The 21476-nt window shown below is 42.6% G+C and overlaps 1 protein-coding gene across 1 annotated transcript in view; it reads right to left on the bottom strand.

Moving 5' to 3' along the window:
• Positions 1-2154: 2154 nt before the first annotated feature.
• Positions 2155-21476, bottom strand: part of LOC146976609 (uncharacterized) — a 62553-nt gene continuing 43231 nt past the window's right edge. The window contains exons 68-100 of the mRNA XM_085796508.1: positions 21302-21448; positions 21039-21203; positions 20682-20833; positions 20301-20469; positions 19021-19129; positions 18421-18557; positions 18136-18261; positions 17672-17842; positions 16660-16884; positions 15668-15794; positions 15291-15490; positions 14997-15209; positions 14734-14879; positions 14066-14193; positions 13752-13896; positions 11593-11725; positions 11347-11505; positions 11123-11249; positions 9981-10192; positions 9719-9881; positions 9381-9469; positions 8376-8536; positions 8163-8277; positions 6253-6413; positions 6113-6161; positions 5879-6025; positions 4976-5311; positions 4774-4871; positions 4573-4679; positions 4395-4474; positions 3620-3648; positions 3403-3534; positions 2155-3049 (exon numbers count right to left, since the gene is read on the bottom strand). Coding sequence (XP_085652634.1) covers positions 2546-3049; positions 3403-3534; positions 3620-3648; positions 4395-4474; positions 4573-4679; positions 4774-4871; positions 4976-5311; positions 5879-6025; positions 6113-6161; positions 6253-6413; positions 8163-8277; positions 8376-8536; positions 9381-9469; positions 9719-9881; positions 9981-10192; positions 11123-11249; positions 11347-11505; positions 11593-11725; positions 13752-13896; positions 14066-14193; positions 14734-14879; positions 14997-15209; positions 15291-15490; positions 15668-15794; positions 16660-16884; positions 17672-17842; positions 18136-18261; positions 18421-18557; positions 19021-19129; positions 20301-20469; positions 20682-20833; positions 21039-21203; positions 21302-21448 — 5162 coding nt within the window. The 3' untranslated portion in view covers positions 2155-2545. The remainder of the gene's footprint in view (positions 3050-3402; positions 3535-3619; positions 3649-4394; positions 4475-4572; positions 4680-4773; positions 4872-4975; positions 5312-5878; positions 6026-6112; positions 6162-6252; positions 6414-8162; positions 8278-8375; positions 8537-9380; positions 9470-9718; positions 9882-9980; positions 10193-11122; positions 11250-11346; positions 11506-11592; positions 11726-13751; positions 13897-14065; positions 14194-14733; positions 14880-14996; positions 15210-15290; positions 15491-15667; positions 15795-16659; positions 16885-17671; positions 17843-18135; positions 18262-18420; positions 18558-19020; positions 19130-20300; positions 20470-20681; positions 20834-21038; positions 21204-21301; positions 21449-21476) is intronic.

The following is a 21476-nucleotide window of genomic DNA, read 5'->3' on the forward strand; positions in this document are numbered from 1 at the left end:
TCCCAAATGTTTCACAGCAATAAGGATTACTGTAGTGTTTGAAGAAAAAGTAGGTTAAGATGAACCTGTGACATGACATCCTCGGGCCAGGCAGAGCCACAATAATCTGTTCATACAGTACCATCAGAAAGCCCGACCTTGCTGCTGTTGCATCTGAAGTAACAAGAGGATTAATCCTGAGGGAATCAAGGGTTTGATATGTTCACCATTATTATTTTCTTTTAAATCTACATGTCAAAAAAAGATGAAAGACTTTCAATATCAAACATAAACAGTATGCCTTTAGGATACAGTGCATCAGAGCTGTGAAATGCTGAAAACTGTGTGCATCAACAGGTGTGTGCAGCGCTGTTTAGAGTTAATGATGCATTTAAATGTGGGGGGGGGCAAAGAGACAGCTAAGTGCACTCCTCTGTTGCTGTCAGCATCAGCAGTGGGCTGGCACTCTGAGGAAGCAGACTAAATATGGCAGGCTTGGTTGAACCACATCTTGGAGATAAGGGAACCATAGCAACAGTAATGCAGTGCCATGGTGACTACGTACAGGAGGTCTGCTTAGCGACAGCCCGCAGACTCAGGAAAACAACAGGAAGCCTCAAGCGCTGCTCTCTATTTTCACAGGTATCCAGTGACTTGTTTTCTACAAAAAGCAAAGCATTTCAAAGAAAGCGGTTGAATGAATAATGTGTTTTTCCACACTTCAAAGTGTCGCTCTGAGGATGCGTACATGTGGCAATTATAGCACATTTTGAATACATGAGGGTAAATCTATCCACAAGACCATGTCAAGTCTAAAGAAGTGGAGCGTGGGGACAATTTTCTCTGGTGAATTTGAGTCAAAATGCTGCTTTAACCATGAGTATCTGTTAGGTAATCAGTAAATTAAATGACTGGGTGTAGATACTGTTTAAGTGAGTTAGAGACAGCATGTGTTTGTTTATATATAGATTATTTGTGCATGTGTGTGTGTGTGTGTGTGCAGGGGCCCTCGAGGATGTACAGCAGAGAGCAGATTTCTAGGGATTTGGAAGGATTTCAAGATTATAACATGATTACAGCAGACAGCCATGGCTCAAACCTGCTGGAAACTGAGATGTAAAGCTCATGTGCAAGCTCTGCTAGAAAAACCTCTTAAAGCTGCCATTTGGAAAGTGTAAGCAGGACTCATCGCTCCAAAGATCTACCATCTATATTCATTCTCGGCCCATCTGTAGGTTGATTGCATCTGTACTCTAGGTCGCACACTCATCTGTGCTGATGAAATTTACACTGGAATTAAAAAACGTATGAATCACACACGCAAAAGTGCCACAGCTCCATAATACAGTTTGTAATCACATAGGCCTAAGCATATGCATATACTAACTATATTCTGACACAAACATCGCACAAACCCTAAAAATAACCCATGTGACGATGTAAACAACTAGAGCAAGCATAATGTTGTGCAACTGCAAATCGTCACACAAACATTCGCACACAAACACACAACAAGGCAGCAGCTCAGCATGAAGTTATATGTCGCCATGTCCCACTCTGAGGCACGCACACACAGGCCAGATCAGTGGCACATTGCAACTAGTCTAATTGATAAGGCATATAATCTCAGGAAGCCACTGAACCACACCCCTAATATGCACACACACACACACACACACACACACACACACACACACATAGAGCTACAGAGCTACAGGGCAATGCTGGATTCAGCCCGGGAGACTTGGCACCGACCTCTAAGCTAACACTGATAGTAAGTGAAGACTTGTTCCATCTGACCTTCTGATTTGGCTCACAGCCCCCTGTAGGAATACTCACTTTCTATTATAAGACCCAGAACCCTGTGCGTCAGAAAAGCCATCGGACCAGAAGACGGCAGCAGTCGTGCAGCGTAGACTTCTCATCTGGAGCAGATCCAACAGGCTTTCAAGTTTTGTTGCTACTTTTAGTTTTCACTCGGTCGGGCTGTAGAGAAATCTCACTAAATGAAAAGGGCTCGGAGAACAAAAGGTTAGAGGGCCTACGTGTCTGGCTGACGGAGAAAACAGGGAGAGAATTATTGTAGTTTAATATTAAACATTCATGAAGACGTGGGTCATCACCTCTACAAGATGCAGAGGTTGTAGCGGGCAGGAAGCAACAAAGAGGCACAAGTGTCACCTTGTGTTCATTCAGCTGAGCTTTATTGCCTTAATTAGAATATGGTAATGAACACGTCCTGTCTTTGAGGCCGGTGTTAGCTCCTGCCTGGGAAAACTATTTGGACAAGATGACAGAATGTATCACACAGCTGCTTGTTGCCAGATATTATTTCTGTCTGGGGGTCAGAGATGAGATTGCACCTGAATTGTTCTTAAGCTGGTGCAAATTAAGACAGAGGTGACTTGGGTCCTCTCAGACAAACAAGAGAGAACAGAACATTGTAGTGAAAGCTATTCTAGCATGAAACAGCACAAAACAGGCAGGAAACATTAGGAATGATGAGAAAAACTACAAAAACAACTCATTTTCTCACAGTTATCCATATTCAGACCAAATTTTTTGATCACATGTCATCAGTATCTGTGTGTCCCCTTGTGTTTTCTATTGTGATCTCACTGTTTAGCACCTGTTTTCCAGGGGCATTATGATGCAGTCGACCTTGGCTCTCTTGCATCTGGCAGTCCAGTAATGTTTCGGGGTTCTGGCTCCTCTGCTGGACAGAAATATGACTCTCCAGTTTATTGTTACTAAGAACTCTTCTGTCTACGGTTTGTTGGCCGGGACTTGGGCTAGCTGGAATACTGTCCCGCCGTTGGCCGTGAGGCGGACTGCAGCCATCTACGCCACGATACCGCTCCCCCTGCTCCTGCTGAGTGGTGCTGCTGCTGTCTGGGAGCGCACGGCCTCTTGTCCTGTGTTTTGACTTGCTGTCGTGCTGCTGGCACTGCCTGATCTGCCCTAATGTGATTTGGAGCTCATTGAGGCGCTGTGATACATAGCGCCTCTTCAGTTCCAGTAGGATTGTTCCATTACGACTCAGGCTTGGCATGCTTGTTGGTGTCGCTCTCTGCAAAAGGTTAGATTACAGAATGTGTACTGTGGATGATGTGTTGGTTAAAAGATAGAAATTAATTCATATGCATTGCAGATATGTAAATGCAGGCACGGATCACACTCATGCATCCTATTCATACATTCTCCTCTGAAGTCAAGGCTGAATAGGAGCAAACGGCTTGAAGCATAGATGATTGAATGATTTATCACCAATCAACTAAACGTTATATATCATTTTTATGTATAAAATGCTGAGCTAATGAGCAGCATGCTGAAATTGTGGGACAGAATATACAAAAAAATAAAATATTTAAACCTGTCACTTTAGGATTATGCAATCTTATACATAATATTCCAGCAAATTACCACAGAATCGTTTCCAGCACTGTTCTCCCGCTCCTTTTGCCATGCACTCATCTGCACTCTCTTCTGCAGCTGCACACTGAGCTGCAAGAAGGACTCATTCAAGCGGTCAATCTCTTCCTCCATACAGGATATCTAGAACAGAGGAAATGTTGAAGTAACGTGAAAACAGTGACTATTCTCTTGAAGATCATTTCTGAGTTGTAGCAGTGAGCTCTACCTGCATCGGTGTCCCTTTTGGTGGTAAACCTGCAGAAATTAAACTAGACTTTAATTCCTCATAATGAAAAAAGCAGATAATAAAAGTCTTAATGGCATCCATGTCGATGGTAAAGTCATCAAGTGGAACATGATAGTAATAACACTGTTTACCCAGCAGAAACAAAATCATCTATTGACTTCATAATAGTTTTTTTTTGGTAATTGGCATGCTGTCATTAAAGTCATGAACTGTGTGTTCTGGGATATTGCTCCATTATCTCAGAACAAAAAAGCTCTTAAGGTGACAAAGCAGAATATCAACCTTTTTTCCCCAGCGCTTCGTATAATGATGTTGTTCAGAAACTGAAAAACAGTTTCAGTGGTTAGTTTGCATGGGTGTATTGTTGTTGTGAAATAATGGAAGTTTGTGGGTTTCACAAGATAGCTTGTCGAAGCCATTATGGATCAATGACTCCACAGCTGAAAATTGTGCTGTGAAAACATTAAGGCCACCACCACATAGAGGGAAAATATAGAAGAGTCCTAGTCAGACAATGATCATTGATCGAGGGTCAAACGTTTACGCTGAATCTATGTATTGATGATGAAAGCTGTAATTATCCTAATATAACTGAAAATGTATGAATCTTTAATCTATCCAGATTGTCAGTGGTGCTGAATTCAGATTTTCTTTTTCTATTATGTTATTCTGTGTTTTACAATTATCAGTTTTGGTGAGACAGAACCGTTTACATTGCAGCTATAAGATAAGTGCTTCTTGATAATTTTCTTACCTGTGTCTGTGTCCTCAGCTGGACTCTGTTTGAGGTTAGAGATGAGCTGCTCTAACTTGAAATATTTATATTTCTTCAGTCTAGATTGGAGGAGAGGTACAAAAATGGTTTTAAAAGCATGACTTTGCTTAAAGGGCACATCATACTTTGCTGTATCCTTTGCATGTTTCACACTAACCGGCTAGCTAAGAGGTGCTCTGTGAAATGGGCTTCAGTGGGAACTCTAATGTTGAGAAACTCTTTAGCCAGTGCACCATGCTGCCCCTCTGAAGCATTGCAATTTGACTGTTGAAAAAGCATAGGCATAACAAGATATCTGCCCACACTCGTGCAGTATGAGGTTGATATGTGAAGCTTATACTGTATAGCACTTACTCACCTCTGCTGTGCTCCATTTGAAAGAGAAGTTGAACAGCTGAAGGCTTAGAGCTGAAATGGCCTCATGGAGAGCTTGCATAAAGCTCAGGGGATTGGATGCTGGATAAATAAATGTATTGTTTTCAAAGGAGATTACATACATTGCGGTTTCAAAGATGCCTTCCAGGGCTATTACGCTCCACTACTGACCACTTTTCAATTACCTGACACGATATGGGCCATGGACTGCAGGATGATGGCGATAAAATGTCCCACGTGCTGAAGCTTTGCCTCTGACAGATAAAGGATTTGATTGGTTGCATCAAAGTAGAAGTCCCCTGAGCAATGTGCCAGCGCAGCATCATTAGAGGGGGACGCAGAAATGGGGAGCGACTTAGCTACGAGCAGAAGCACAGAGGGGAACGGGGGGCAGGTTTCAAGCAACCGCATCACCTGGCAACCAAACAGGAAAACCGCAGAGTGCTGAGGTGAGAGGTTCTCCAGCGCAGTCGGGATGAGTTGGCCGTCGTGGTTCTCCTGGACAGAACGTTCTGGAGCTGCTGAAACATTATAAATACTGTATTATAGTCTTGATATCCCACACGGAAAGAACCTATAGGTTTTAATATAGGTTTGAATATATGTGACGTACATAAAATTGGCCGTTTTCATATATACGCATATATGCTAATATACAGTATGCAGCATATATGCACAGAAACTGTATATAGGTTTCATATATGTGCATATATTAAAACCTATACGTTCTTTCCGTGTGGGATTTGAAGGGATAGTTCAACATTTTGACAAATTGGCCCATTGCCATAATCCCTATAGTCATAGCAGTAGGTTTGTTACCTTTAATTGTCGGTGCAAGCTATTATTAGAACAGCAGAGCAGAGCCGTGAGCTGCTCAGAGCTACGCTACAGAGGCTGATGGGATTTCTTGGTTTCCCTCATCAAACTAAAAACAGCTTGCACCAACAAATAAAGGTAACGAACCTACTCCTAAAACTATAGGGATTATGACACTGGGCTAATTTGCCAAAATGTTGAACTATTAAACCATTAATATTTGTCACCAGATTCCTTTGTGTTTCTCCTTTTTTTTTATCATAGATCTGTACCATTGTGGAGATGCTGACTGGGTTCAACTGTGGTGAGGCTCTGTAGAGACTGCAGGATCTCCTGCAGCGTCTTATATAGAGGAGATATGCAGACCAGCTTGGACAGGTCATGGTCACTCAGACAGGGGGCCATACTCTGGAGATGGGCTGTGGAAGACAGAATCATCTCAGTGATGAGACACAATGTCCTGATGATTTGGAAATTCAGCAAAAAAAAATTGGATGGATTAGTACCTGGCTCATTGGCAGGCAAATCGGTTTTGGTCATGTTCATTGATGAAAACTGTGGATAGAATTAGCAAGAAATACAATTGCTCCATTTGATTATTCCAAGATATGCTCCAAGCAGGACAAATGCCACCACTGAAGAGTACCTGTGTATAACACATGGTGGTGTCCCTGGCATCAGGAGGGCCAGTGTGACCGTATGGAAGACCAGGCATATCCTGGTTCTGCCAGGCTTCTACTGTCAGTCTGCCCAAGAGAGCTTCCACAGACCTGAGAACAGTTCCCAGTAACGCTACACAGGCCGCAGCTGGGGGTGATGGGAATGTTCAGTCCCACGTATGAAACAGAGAAGAGAGAAAAGCATTTGTTAAAGGATGTGACATAACTTTCAGCCTCTCAGAGCCCAACAACAGGTGGGTGGATGTGAGTCTTTAAGCCATTAAATTGAAAGATCTCAGGTACATTTTCTGTTACCCTTTCATAAAGGACACAGTGTAACCGTGTTACAGGAATAGACATGACATTTAGTAAAATACACTAATTTGCTTTGTTGCAGTGAGTCAGAAAGGACAATGCATCACTCATTTCCATGTGTCCAATATACTGTACATTGGTAACTAGCTACTGCCTTAGCCTATGGCGCCTATAAATTGAACATGATAATTTGCGGCACAGTGATGTGCAGATTATGCAAACAGAGCATGAAGCGTTAATTTGTTTTATCTTTTGCGGTGCTGACAAGATGTGTCTGAAAATCACTCATTCATTCACTACTCCCTACACACTATATAGGGAATTCTATATAGAAAATTATATAGTGAGCTCACTGGTAAAATGAAAAAAACACTTTCGGACACCACTCCACTGCACAGTTAATTACGTTATTACTGTTGCATAATTAAGCCATTACAGATCAGTGCTGACTGCAATCATGACCGCAGTGTGTGACTGCAATGCATTATGGTACATATTACTTGCTTAGTGACCATCTGTTGTGCACTGCTTTTCATGCTGCATTGTGGGATACTATGAGTCCACTATAAAGTGTAGCCTATATTCTCACTAAACATTCGGACAGCACTACAAAATGGCAAGGACACTATATAGTCCAGTTTATAGTGAGTAGTGAGTGATTTCGAACACAGCCATAGATTTACATTTGGACAGAAACCCTACTATCTGTTCCTAGTGTTTATGCTAAGCTAAGCTAACAGGAAGTGGCTTCAAACTGATGGCACAAATAATGAACCCCCAATTCCAATCCGCCCCCTAAAGACTCGAGCCCTGAACCCTCACTGACTAAAGTGACGTCAGCTGTAAGTGACAGAGTGTGAGAGTCTGTGAGGGTCCAGATGCTGTAAACATGAATGGAACAGCACTTACCCACTCTCACGACACGTTACCTTGACAACAACATGTTTTTAACTCCGCCCTTGGACCGATAAATTTACTGTACTTTCAATACGCACAAGGTGTGTGAGGGAGGCGGACTCAAAACAAAATGTTCCTGGATCAGATCTGATCAAATCATCATCAATAATCACAAACTGCACGTTAACACTGACAGTAAACTTCTTCTTTTCTTTTTATTTATTCCTTTTTTTTGGCTCCTGTCCATTAACAATAAAGAGACTGGCGGAGCTCTCTCTGTCCACTTGTGTTCATTTCTTTCTTTTTTTTAACACTTGCGTTCGGACGGCATCCCATGTGTTATGGTTTGACTTCACAACGCTATGAACTGTGGGTAATTCCCCTACCCAAAGTCAGCATCGGTGCTGACTTACGGTAAGGGGGCAGTAAGGGCTCATTCACTGACTCACTGACTTGATGATCTGACAACGGAACAGCCCTCACACACTCACGGACTTCCCGTGAACGCGCCTCTAAGTCAGTGAGTCCGTGAGGGGTCGGATTGGAATTGGGCCGAAATGACCCGCTCATCTGTCACAAAGAAAGTGAACATGCAGAATTCTTAATGACAAACTTTTATGATCGGACATCAGATTCCCTAATCAAGTCATCCATCGTCATCATCCACATCATCATCCAACTTTACCTTGTGCATCTCTCTCTCCTGCACTGCTGTTTGATGGTTTATCCCTCATCACTTTATGAACTATCAGCTCTTTAAGAAGACTCAGTTTTTTATGATCCATATTCTCGAAGACATTCTAAAAGATATATATATATAAAAAAAACAAAAGAATACACAGTTTAACGTTGTTGTCTTTTGTCTGCATTGTCACCTTTTCACTACAGTAAAACTCACCTTGAGTGTTTCAGTCTGTTGACAGATGTTTCTGTAGAATTCCTGTGTGTCTTTGCGGTGTCGAGCCAGTTGTGAGGCTATGTGGAGGTTCTGATCCTCCAGTTTGTCGTACAGCGTTTTCACATTGAACTCCTCCAAATCATGGCGCCCTGACACAATTCCTTAAGGGGAGAAGAGAGAATGTCGGAATATGTAAATTAGAAATGAGCTGACATAAGGGGAGGGGGGGTGGAGGGTAGGGTCCCATCATCCTATAGAACTGATGCTCTCATGATGGCACATAATTCAGCAGAGTCTCTATCAGCCCAGACTGCCCACTAACGAGTATGCAATGGATGCTCAGCACTTGAATTACAATTACACAGGCTAACTTGCGAGCAAGAGATAACAACACAAGTCATTAGTGTGCGATACGACTATTATTTCCCTTATCATCAATCGACCGGGGAAAAGCTGCCTAACTGCTACCTGGTCATGCGTGATGGTCTCCATTACGATTAGACCAATGGACATTTAAATGCCTTATCAAGCTGCATGAATAATGCAATACGCAGAAGGCGAGGAACATTAAAACCAACTCCACCTTATGGTCATTTTCAAACATTATCACACACCATTGAGGTCCAATATTGAAAAGCAGCCGGATGGAAAAGTGTTGTCAAAATGTTTTTAGTGAAAGTTTTCTGGGAATGTTCCCAATCTTTAGTTTATTACTAGGATATTTAAATGGTTCACTGAGTATAGAGACAGATGGTGCTATTAAATTTAACCTAAACATTTCTTTAATATTTAACAATCCATATATTGTATTATGGTTTCATATTTTAAGCTTTATGCATGGCAGACTGCAATATCTTTATAACTACTGGATCACTCTACTTGCTACTTTTCATCAAGTAACATCTGTAGTACAGTAACATGGCTATGGATGACTATGGTCTTTTAACATGTATCTAATTGTTTCTTGATATAATTATGTACGATATAAAATAACAGTGACCTTACCTCCCTTGGAGACAGCAGGTTCCTCGGCCTCTGCTCCTTCTCCTACACCCCTACTGCCTAGGACACCAGCTATGCTTGGGCCAGTTATGCTGAAATAAAAACACATACCACTCCATGGTTACATTTAGCTTTTTGTCACATTTATATTTGGTGATCGTGATGTGATTTTTTTAAAATGTAGTTTGAAATGAGAGTGAGATGAGGTTGCTACGGTGTTTTTAGCTTTAATTATGTCATAAAGGAGGCTTTGTACAGCATGTGCCTCCAGGACACACAAAAATCAACGTCCCGAGACATGGCTATTAAACATTATTCTCCCTGCTGTCACGGCAACAGACCTGTCTCCGTTACAAACACACTCCATTGGACAGAAGGGCTCCCCGAGGCTGCGCCACTTTGGCTTCATCCTCCTCTGGGAGATCAGCTTTGCTTTGCTGGGCCGCAGAACGAGAACTGTAGTGGTCAGGACCACGACTACGACCAACAGCACACTCAGGATCCCTGTACGCCGTCAAGACAAAATATGAAGAGCTAATCCATCAAAGTCATCCCCATAAGTCTAAATGATTCACATTAGTCACGCACAGAAAGGGTACACACCAGTAATCACTCCCCAGTCAGGCAGGAGGTTGAGCCTGTGCTGCTTGACAATCCCATATCTCACCAGCTGTGCCGGGGTCATGGGCTGGAACACAGACGCCCTGGAGTCGCACTGTGTCCCCTCCTCACTGACCACCACCACCATACTCCACTCTGGGACAGCACTGTCCACAAATACATACTTGCCAGTTTCTGAAAACACATGGGCAAACCTAAGAAAAAGGAGAGGAATTTATGTTAAAGGGATAGTTCACCATTTGAGCAAATTGGCCCATTGCCATAATCCCTATAGTCATAGCAGTAGGTTCGTTTTACCTTTCATTGTCGGTGCAAGCTGTTTTTACAACGGCGGAGCAGAGCCGTGAGCTGCTCAGAGCTACCCTACGGAGGCTCATGGGATTTCTTAGTTTCCCTCATCAAACTCATCAAATACACAATCCAACAACTCCACAACACTCTGGTGGACAAGTTGTGACCTGCATATTCACCACGCTATGAGACAGAGTTGTTTTCAAGGCAAATGCAGAAACTTCTTGCCGAAAAACTGCCCCCGACGGGGACACGCATCAGCAGATTTGCATGAATTTGCCTCGAAAACAACTCTGTCTCGTTATTATCTCATAGCGTGGTGAATGTGCAGGTCACAACTTGTCCATGAGAGCGTTTTGGAGTTGTTGGATTGTGTATTTGATGAGTTTGATGAGGGAAACCAAGAAATCCCATTAGCCTCTGTAGTGTAGCTCTGAGCAGCTCGCGGCTCTGCTCCGCCGTTCTAAAAACAGCTTGCACCGACAATTAAAGGTAACGAACCTACTCCTAAAACTATAGGGATTATGGCAATGGGCCAATTTTTTTTATAATATATTTTTAGGGCCGTTAATGGACAGGATAGTTGAGAGAGTTAGGAAATGGGAGGCAGAGGGGGAGATGCAGAATTGGGCTGCTCGGCATGGGATTCGAACCAGGGTCGCCTGCAGTGAGGACTACAGGTATGGCCTCAACACATGGGGTGGGAGCTCTACCAACTGAGCTAAACATCGCCAAAGCAATGGGCCAATTAGCCAAAATGTTGAACTATCCTTTAAACAGGGGACATGGCCGTAAAATGTGAATTCAGATGAGCGGTAAGGATCAAACTGCACCTCGTGGAGTTGAAAGACGTCTGCTTCATGAGTATCTGCAGATGTCGAAAGGCACCGAAGTCCCAGCTGGGGTTACTGTTAAACAGGTGGTCCTTTTGGTACACGGGGAAGTGACTCAAACGGCGGTCTTAGGGGTGTGAATAAATATAGAACAATATTACATCACCATAATGTCATCATTAAACTATCCATTAGTCATGAACAAAGTGAAAAGAAAGCGATACCAGTGTGGTCGATGGTGAGACGGAAAATGAGCATGTCGCCGGTGGAGAGACAGGCAATGGGGTTTGGGATCCGAGGAAGAACAGTCAGGTCGCCGTCACCATCCCTGTCCTCTGTGTCTCTCTTCTTTCTGGGTCTTGTGTTTAGGAGTTCTATTGGTTCTGAGCAGAATACATTTTTATTTTCATTTCTCTTCTTATGCAATAAAAAAATGCATCAATGAATATGACAAGTTATTTTACTGTCACCTGATAGAAACTGATCAATAAGCGCTCTCTGTGTGGGAATCAAACCAAACACTCCATCACAGTCAAACTGGACCAAATGGATCTTTCCAAAATTCTTTGCGTGGATATCTGGTCCGAGGACATCCACTACAGTCTGGAAGCAAACACAAAGGAGCCTGATGAGAGTTGATGCTGTTCATTACAGGCACAATGAAGGGAATGGGTCTTTAGGTGTCTTGGCATTAAGGCCATGTGACGTAACAAAGGTCACATCGACATTTAATTTACTTTACACAATAGCTCATTGCCTATCTCCAGTGCAGCTGTTTAGATACACCTGCTCATTCCCTCCGCAGTAACCGTAGCAACCATACAGTAGAGAGGCCCTAGAGATAAGACAGGTCTGGTGGGGGTGGTAAACAACCAAGATAAACAGCATTAACACCGCCTTCATTTCTCATGACCTACGTTAACAGTCCACGTTATGTAATATGCAGAGTGTGTTTTGGTATTATATCTGATAATCTATAATAATAATAATATAATATAATATATAACCTTCACACATAAGTAGGTGATGCGATCCAATGAATAATAATCAGTTTTGAATCTATAGTTTATTGCCCTGAGAGTCTATTTACATATAAATACACCCTGCCAAGGACAGCTGGGTGGCATTAAACTGGTTAATGAGCAAACAAATGTTTGCTCATTACTTTTCTCCTTGATGCATCATTTTTCAATAAATGCTTCTGGGTAAGACATCTTACGACCAAAAGCATTAGTGCTGTGGACATGATCTAAGCACAACAAGACTGGTCAGTTGAAAGTTTTCTTTGCTTCTGTGTTGCCATGTCGCACTTAAAAAGATCATAAAGAAAATATATTTTCTGAACATTGGCTGTGATCTAAGACTCCCAGTTCATCAGATTTAATTTGTTTGAATTAAGAAGAAATCAGAGGGGAAGGCAAGTGAGCTAACGTTGTATTTAATCTTATGCAGATTATATGCAATTAAACTGTGTTAAATTAAACATTTCTGCCAGTTACTGGTCAATTAAGAGATCAGAGCACCACTGAACGCATGAATGTTTTAGGGGTTTCCATTGATAGGGTGAGGTTGTACTCTAGGGAAGATGCTCTGAAGTGGCTGAAAAACTGCTTATTTTAGTGCAATCAAGACTGGTGGTGGTGAGTCTATACGTCCTTTGGGAAAAGGAAGTTGCGTTGTTTCTTTGATAAACTCAGAAGTATCAGATTAGTTCACTCTGGGCACTTTTCTTTTGAGTTTTCATCTTAGTGATCTGAAGTTGCAACTGCTGATATAGTAATAAAACAGAATAAAAGAGAATGGAGGTCTTTTGATGCGGCTGCAGTGTTCATTGATGTAAACGTTTAATGTTAATGTTGCAAATAAGGGTAATAATCAGTAAACACCAGTGGTAAAAAGTAAATCTAAGATAGTTGCCATACTGAAGAAAATGCTCAATATATGTAGTAAATGATCATAAATCATAATTATTTTCGATGACTAATTATAATTGCCTTCTCAGCTGACTGCTTCATGATGGCACAGCATCAGAGATGATTACTACTGAGGACTTTCTACCATGTTCACTAATAAGTGTGGCATATAATGGGTTTCTAAAATGATGATTCATTTATTTTCCATGGCTGAAGACATATTTAGTTTATGGCAAAGTCACAACTGTTCAGACAAAACACGCACATTCATAGATGATGAAACTAGTGGAAAACGAGACCAAGCAGCCGCCTTGCAGAACTTCTAAATACTTCCTCTCCTTGCACGGAGAGAGAAGTTCATTATTAGTATCAGGTTCCCTTGAGGGTAATGCAATGATATCGCAAAATCTGCAGCTGCAACATTTTTCCAGGTGTCCTGCTTAAACTCAGACTGGCCTCAGACACTGATAAATGCTATTCCCAACTTTCCACCAACTATTCAATTTCCCAAAAAACTCATTGCATCAGTACAATACTGATGCTGTGTTTGTGCTGCTCTCTTATCGGGCGGTAGCAGCCTCCAAAAATCCCTCCCTCTCATTCACACTTAGACTTAATGTAATTAATCTGTAACTATAGGGTGGATAAAAACTGCATCTGCTTGCAAGATATAGCTGACGATCAGTTTGTGAAAGGCAGAGCTGTCTCTCCCTCACCCTTGCCCAGACGGGGCTGTTTCTTTCTTTCAGGCTGAGCAGCAGGTGTCCATCAGGCGAGAGCTGAGCCGAGAGCTGAGGCAGTCGGGAGAGGCAGGAAGTGTTGCAGAGCTCCTCGGCGGACACGTACAGCTCGCACTGGCAGCTGGGGAGTCAGGTAGATGAGACAAAAAGCAAGAGAGAACATTGGACTGTTAGAAGTTATCACACTGTTCTGCATGTAGTTTTAGAAGTTTTAACAAGGAGACTTTTTGAACCTCACTTTACTCTACTAGTGTGAAGTGTTAAAGCTGAAAGTTATAAGAGAGACTCACATTCCCATCTCCACATCCAGAGTTCCTCCATGCGGCCCACAGGTGACATTACAGGAGTGGAGGGAGGGGGACACACACTCTCTGGATGCTGCCAGACGCACCTGCCCCGTGGCACACCGTCTGTTCACCTGAAATACAATCACACACACACACACACACACACACACAAAGTGCATCTACAGTAAAATGACTCCCTCCGAACACACAGACTTTGCTGGTCATTACATCATTCATGACTGAAATACAGCACAAAAGTGTTTCCTCATCTCGCAGTGTTTCTGAAATCACAACGTAAAAATCAATGCAGAGCTTTTTTTTTTTTTATTTGAATATATTTGCGATGGTCGACCCTGAGGTTTGTGGGGGTTGTTCCAATGTGACTGGAAAACTGAGCTGACTTCAAAACATCTTTGATTTCATCATTCACAATTTGACTTTGAAGAAAAGTAATTTTTCTGGTTTACACAGATGCACAAAAATAAAAAACCACATCAGTCTGGCCGACAATCACGACTTTGACTGAACTACCAGGAAAAACTTTTTTGAAAGGAAGAAATCACAAATCCAAACATAAAAAGGAACTTATTTTGGACAGGAGTTGCTCTGAATGAATTTTTCATAGAGGGAAACACTGAGGAAATTTGAAGAAACAGTTTTTAGCCACTGACCTCAGGCTGGCAGTCCATTTCGCTATCAGACGTGGAGCTTCTGAAATCCAGCTCGTTGTAGAAGATAAAACCGGTTCTACACAAACATGAACCGTCCGACTGCTGGAAGGCTCGGTTCTTACCAATACAGGTGCAAGAGGAGGAACCTGACGACACCGAAGTGACACAACAGGCCAATCAGACGCTTACACAAAATATCAGTTTTTAAAATCTTGATTAAAGTAGCTATTTATTTCATCTAGGAACATCTGATCAGGTCTAACCAGCTGATGAGGTAGAGGAGCTGCCACAGGGAAAGCAGGCCTTCTGGGCAGACAGATGGTTGAAGGTGCCAGCTGGACATGGATGACAGTCATCCGTTATCTCAGCGTGAGTGAGATTACCAAAGGTGCCAGGGGGACAGGGTATCGCTTGGTTGGACGCCGTGGGACAGACATACCCGAGAGGGCAGGGGCTCCTCTTGTAGTTGTCAGTACCTGTTGTGAATTGATCAATAAATAAAATAAACTCTGAACTGAGATGTGGAGCAATTTGCGGTGGAGAGTAAAGTACTGTACCTGGGGGACAGAAGTATCCCGGTGGACATGGGAGGCACTGCGGTGTGGGGGAGAGGAAGGGACGATAGGTGCCTCCATCACACACACTACAGCAGCTGCTTTTGGATCCCCTGAGCCCGCTGGTGTTGACAGGCATGGAACCGCCTTCGCACAACTTCATGGCAGAGCTGTTGGCCGGGCAGTAGTAGGGAAACGGACAGCTGTGGAGCATGGCAACTGTGGTTATTTATAAAGCTTTATAACCCACACACAACAACACACCCTGTTAGAACCGGTCCCAAACATTAAGCTTTCATCATTCATCAACAGTTAAAGACCCTCATTTCCACGTTAAGCTCATATTGTGTTTGAGGATTTTAGCCATTTCATGCACTCACAGCTGTTTGGGGCTGTTGTAGGACTGGGATCCCTCAGGACAGAAATAACCTTCGGGACAGACTCGAGGTTGGCCGGTCTGTGCTCCACAGTATGAGCCGGCTCTGCACGGCCTCTCTGAGACCGAACCTGGGTTACGACCAAAGACCCGTTACTGCAGAGCCTCATTACTTTCTTTAGGGAGAAGGAAACTGACATACAGAAGCTAATACGCAGTGTCATGTAAAAGTTTGGTCACCCCTGGTCAAACTTTCTGTTAATGTGAACAGTTCAGCAAGTGGAAGATGAATTTATCTCCAAAAGGCATAAAGTTACAGATGATACATTCCCTTTACATTTACTTTTTTTTCCTTCATTTTCATCTTTTACATTTTCACAATGACAGAAAAGGGAAAGGGCCTGCAGCAAAGGTTTTGCCACCCTGCATAGTTAGTATCTAGTAGCCCCCCCTTTGGAAACTATCACAGTGTGTAAATAGTAGATATCTTGTCTGATACCTTGGTCAAAGTTATGTGAGAGCTCAAGTCTCCTGGGTTCCTCATTCTTTTGCAGGCTGCTGCTTTGTTTCCCCTTTTCACTCTAAAACTGTAGAAAACTAAAGTAATACACTGATATCGCTTAAAATATTGCAAAAGAGTTTTTCATGGTTAACTTTATGCCTTTTGGAGATTCTTTCTTTCTTTCTTTCTTTCTTTCTTTCTTTCTTTAACCTTTATTTAGATCTCAAGGGCCATTGAGGTAAACCCTTGTTTCCAATGACGTCAAGAGCGCATCAAATCAAAACAGCAGTCACATAGAGCACAATCACACATTTTCAACAATTTCAGGATTATTATTTGAAGCAGTTACATTTAGAAGAGTGCATGTTTATGTTTTCTTAACTGCTTAACATGCTTAACTGTTCATATTAACAGACATTTTGACCAGGGGTGCCCAAACTTTTGCATGCCACTACAGTATATGCTAACATTATAAGCAGTGTTGGTAAACGTACCCATGGGACATTCATAAGAGGCCCTGCAAGGTATTCCCTCCACATTGGGCTTCCCTGTAGTGTGAGGGTCTGGGCAAAAGGTCCCCCCTGCACAGGGCTCACACTGTGTGGGTGTGGCTGCTCCTGGAAGGGGCCTCCTGGTGCCTGCGGGGCAGAAACTGGGGGCTCCAGACCCACTGCACCAGTAACCAGGTGGGCAGGGGCTGTTGGAGACGTCTGTAAGGCCTGGAAAATAACAATACGCTGAGGAAGCTATTCATCATTCATTCATGCAGCATCACCATCCAGGACATCAAATTAAATGAACATAAAAAACTTAACATTATCAAAATGCTATCTACACTAGTGAAGAAGAAAACTTAATGTATGCATATAAAGAACCAGAGGTAGGCTTGTTTAATATATAAAGTTATATTGTGTTTTTTAAACAGTAAGAACTTGATGATGGAGACTGGGAAAAAGTTTACTTTTTTGTACACGTGCCTCTGAATCATAACTATAGCCGGCAGGGTAACAACTTTAATTCAGTCACATTTCACCACGTCCCCTCTTATCTCTGGCAAAGGTATAACACCATGCGTGCATTCTGAAATTAATAGAACCTAGAAAGGCAATTTTGTTTTGAACTATTATTGCAAATGTAAATTCAAAGCCACCAGAGAGAAGCCGTATACACTTCATTATTCAGCTGGCACAGGATGCAGCAGGATGAAAAAGCAAAGACTTGAATTACCACCTCACAGTTGGTTGCCTCGGCCGCTCAGATCACATCCCCTTTTATCCAGATTCATACAAAATATGAACAATTTGTGTGAAATAAACCTTTGACATTTGAAAACTAAAATCTAATCAGTTCAATCCTGAGTCCTAGTGAATGTTTGTGCCAAATTTGCATTTCCATCAGGATGTTACTGAGATACTGAGTCTGTTTTTTTAGATCTTATAATGTATGAGTTGGTGCCTCTATTTGTAATTAGTTGTTGTCTGCTGTTTGAGATGCAAAGTGTCAGACCTGTGCTGTTGCAGTGTGAACCAGGAGGGCACGGTAGGCAGTCACCCTTGCTGCCTGCTCCGGGGGAAGAACGATAGGTGTACAGAGGACAGGGCCTGGGTCGACTGAAGTCACCGCCAGACAGTCCATCACAGTAATGACCAGTGGGACACAGATGAAGGACTGGATCTCCTGAAATCATACATAATAGTAAAAAATTGCAGGGGAGGAAAAATGAGTCCAGATGTTGAGGATGTCAAGTATCAGGACAGAAAACTAGACAGAAGAAAAACTAATCTAATTTATTACGGTCAGAGCAGAGAACAGAAACTGCTGCCTGCTTCTACTGTCAGACTCAAACTCAGCTTTTTCTTTTCTTAACTTGTTAAACCAAAAGACCTTAACATAATTTAAACTCTCTACCCTGAAAACTTTATTACAGTAGCAGCAAAAACACTTCTGTTTAAGCTGTTATCGGCTCATACCAGGTTTACACCAGTGCTGTGGTGGGCAGGGTAAGCAGTCCTGTAGCCTCGTACCTCCAGGGAAGCGTCTAACAGTATTTGCAGGACACATCAGAGCCTCCTCTGTGCCCTCTGGACAATAGAAACCTCGAGGAAAGAATGAGGTCAGTCAATTTATTTGATATGGCTTAACTGTTTGTGAGTAAGATGGTAAAAAATTCACCTCAGAAGTCAAAGAATCAGAGAATAAAACATGACAATTCATGCTTGTATTTTGATTTTCAATTGTTTTTGTATGTGTAATACCTGGTGGACACAGTCCAGCGCAGTGCATGCCCCACTGACACTGTGTCAGGTTAGATATAGGTCCTTGAGGGGCGAAGTCTGCGCTGCCAGACACACAAAGGTATCCTGCAGAACACACACCCTGGATCCTTCCAGCCCTGAAGATAAACACACACAGAGGTTAGTTCAGGCACAAAACTACACGAATCACTGCAGACTCAAAAAAACCACATACAGTAACAGCACAGACCTAAACACAAGAACATTTACATGGCACTAAAACATCTACTTCATTAGATTAACACAAAGGTAATTACATCATTTCTGACATTGTGACCTCTGTTACTCATATCTCTATTCATTATATTCATGCATATTAAGGTGTTAATTTGGCTGTTCGGTGAACCGTGACTCCTGAACATGGTATACCGCATTCTGATAATTGTGAGGATAATCAAAGTGGAGGCGAGTGTGTGTGTGTCTAGATGTTTATGCATGAGCACAGCACCTACAGTACATGTGCTTCATTGTACACATGTTGTGCGAGTGTGAGACAAGGCCGTGTTTGAGCGCTCCTCCTGTATGCATGCACGCTCTGAGGGTTTGATGCATCCAGTGTACCTGCAGAACCTCCCTGACGGGCAGGGTAAACACTCGCTCTCTTCCTGCAAACCTCCCTGGTTTGGAAGAGTGTGTGTCCCGTTGGGGCAGGGCTGAGGCACCATGGTACCTGAAGAAGAAAAAAAACACAAGATGAGACAAGAGACGAGATCTGGTATTGTTTTTCTTTGCTTTATTTGGAAACTTTAAAAACATTTCTTCTTGATTTTCTTTTTCTTTTTCTCTTAAGAGTGGGTGGGAAGGGATGATGGGTAATTATGGTTCTAGCCTACAGTTGTTCTTAGAAGCTGTTCTGGCTTATGTTGAGGTTGTAGTTATTTTCAACACACACTGTGTAACACAAACACAACTACCTGTCAGTAAGATTAAAGGTTGAATCTGGAGAATTACCAGAATACCATCATCTATTGATCAGAGCTAGGAACAACAACAGAAAAATAATTCCTGCAGCTGTAGTCAGACCGTTGCTACAGTAAATGTAACACACTGTTGCTGCAGGATATTTAACTTAATGTTTAATTTTTACCCTCATCAAACAGCTTCGGACTAATTGTGATGGTAGATACATGACTTGTTACTTGTTGTTACAGGGAGAGTGGAGGCTCACTTCCACATCGTGGCTGAAAACCAAACCACACAAGCAAACACAAACGTGCCCCGTAAACCGTAATTTCGTTTATGACAGATAAGACTACACAAATACACACATCGTACCATGTGTATGATAATCCATCAATCCACTGATTGATTATAAAACGGCTTTGTTGAAAACAAATGCACACGACCAGGAGGAGGCTTAGCGAAACAGCGGAGAAGTGACCCCCAATGCCAGCTACTGGTTGGTTGGTACGAGGCAAACAGGAAGTCATTGTCAAACCCGTCAAAATTTCTTAAATTATTTAATTCAGACTAAATATAATATAGCAATACTTGTATTCTGCATCTAAACACCCCGTGGGTGTATTATTTTGAAAAAATATAGCTTTTTATAAGTATTCTCCATATTCAACCTTTAAAGGGATAGTTCACCCAAAATTTAACTGGATACATTGCACATGTCAAGTAACACTGTGAACTAAAAATCTAATATTTCTATTTCTAAAACAAACAAACAAAAAATAAATTTCTGCTCTCCAGGATGGATCGAATGTTTAACAGCAGTGGAAGGAAGAGTTCATCATTTTGTGTGGATTAAACAAATGAGATACAGTAATATTTGTGAGATATAAATGAAAGCTGCCATCCTCCTTGATCAAATGTGTCTTCTAAGTGTACTGTACCTGCAGGACAGAATGAGTGTGGCGGGCAGGGCCACGGTTCCCCCACTATGGCCTCCTCACAGTAGAATCCAGGTCGACAGGGGATGCACTTCTCTGAGCCTGGGTTTGGCTGGTACGCTCCTGTGGGACAAGGCAAAGCCAGGGCAGAGCCTTCTGGACAGTAGTGGCCCTGAAAAAGAATTAAAATGACAAAGGTGTATCTAAAGGGTTGGCATTCAATGCAGCAGTATATTAATATTAAGCAATGTGGTACAAGCTTTTTCTCTGAGGGATGGTGAGGGTAAAACAATGAGAACAATGACTCAGGGAAGGACAGCGAAGGGAGTTTAGTGGTAGAGACAGCAAAGAGAGAAAGAGGCTATGTGTATGAATAACCTTTACCTTGGGACAGAGGAAAGCATATGGAGTGGTTGAAGAAAAGTCGAAAGGGCAGTAAAAACCAGCAGCGCAGGGGCCACTGGGGTCAGCCAGACCCTCAGTGGAACAGAAGTGCCCTGCAGGACAAGCAGAGCAGCTCTCCATGGACGCACCTCCTACAACAGAGTAACAACAGATACAGATACCAGCGCTGCAGATCAGACAAGCAGAGATCCCATTAGGGGGATTTCTTTCAAATGCAAATATGAGCTTCTAACTGAAGATATGAAATGGATGACAAATTATTCAATTTGTCAGACAATGGCGCAACTCTAACGCAGGAGACTGTCATTCCGTGATTAGCATAAACAGTCGGTGTACCGGTGGTGTTGCGTGTACTGCCGGAAGGGCATGGCAGCGGAGAGAGGCACCCCGCTGGGCAGTAGTGACCCACAGGGCAAGGGCCATTCCTGGGGAAGCTGTCAGAGCTCTGTGGTGTGGGACCCATGGCCCCACCCTGGCAAAAATAACCCTGCAAACAAGACCCTAGACAAAAATAAAACAGCAACACCATCAGCTCGCTTACTCATCACTTAGCCAAAAGGTTAAATTAATGCAACCGTTATGTTTTTGTGTCTGGTCACCTTGTGGCATTGAGGCTCCATGGGAGTCACAGTACACTCCAGAGGGACAGGGTGTGCAGGCAGAAAGCGAGTGGGCTCCTGTTTGGTTATTGAAAGTCCCCAAAGGACAGGGTTGAGGCAGATCTGTCCCAGCTGGACAAAAATGACCTACAAAAAGCAAATTCCATCAACAGAC

Source organism: Trachurus japonicus, chromosome 13 (assembly GCF_045865225.1).
Source record: "Trachurus japonicus isolate A0001 chromosome 13, Traja_1.0".
Taxonomy (NCBI): Eukaryota; Metazoa; Chordata; class Actinopteri; order Carangiformes; family Carangidae; genus Trachurus; species Trachurus japonicus.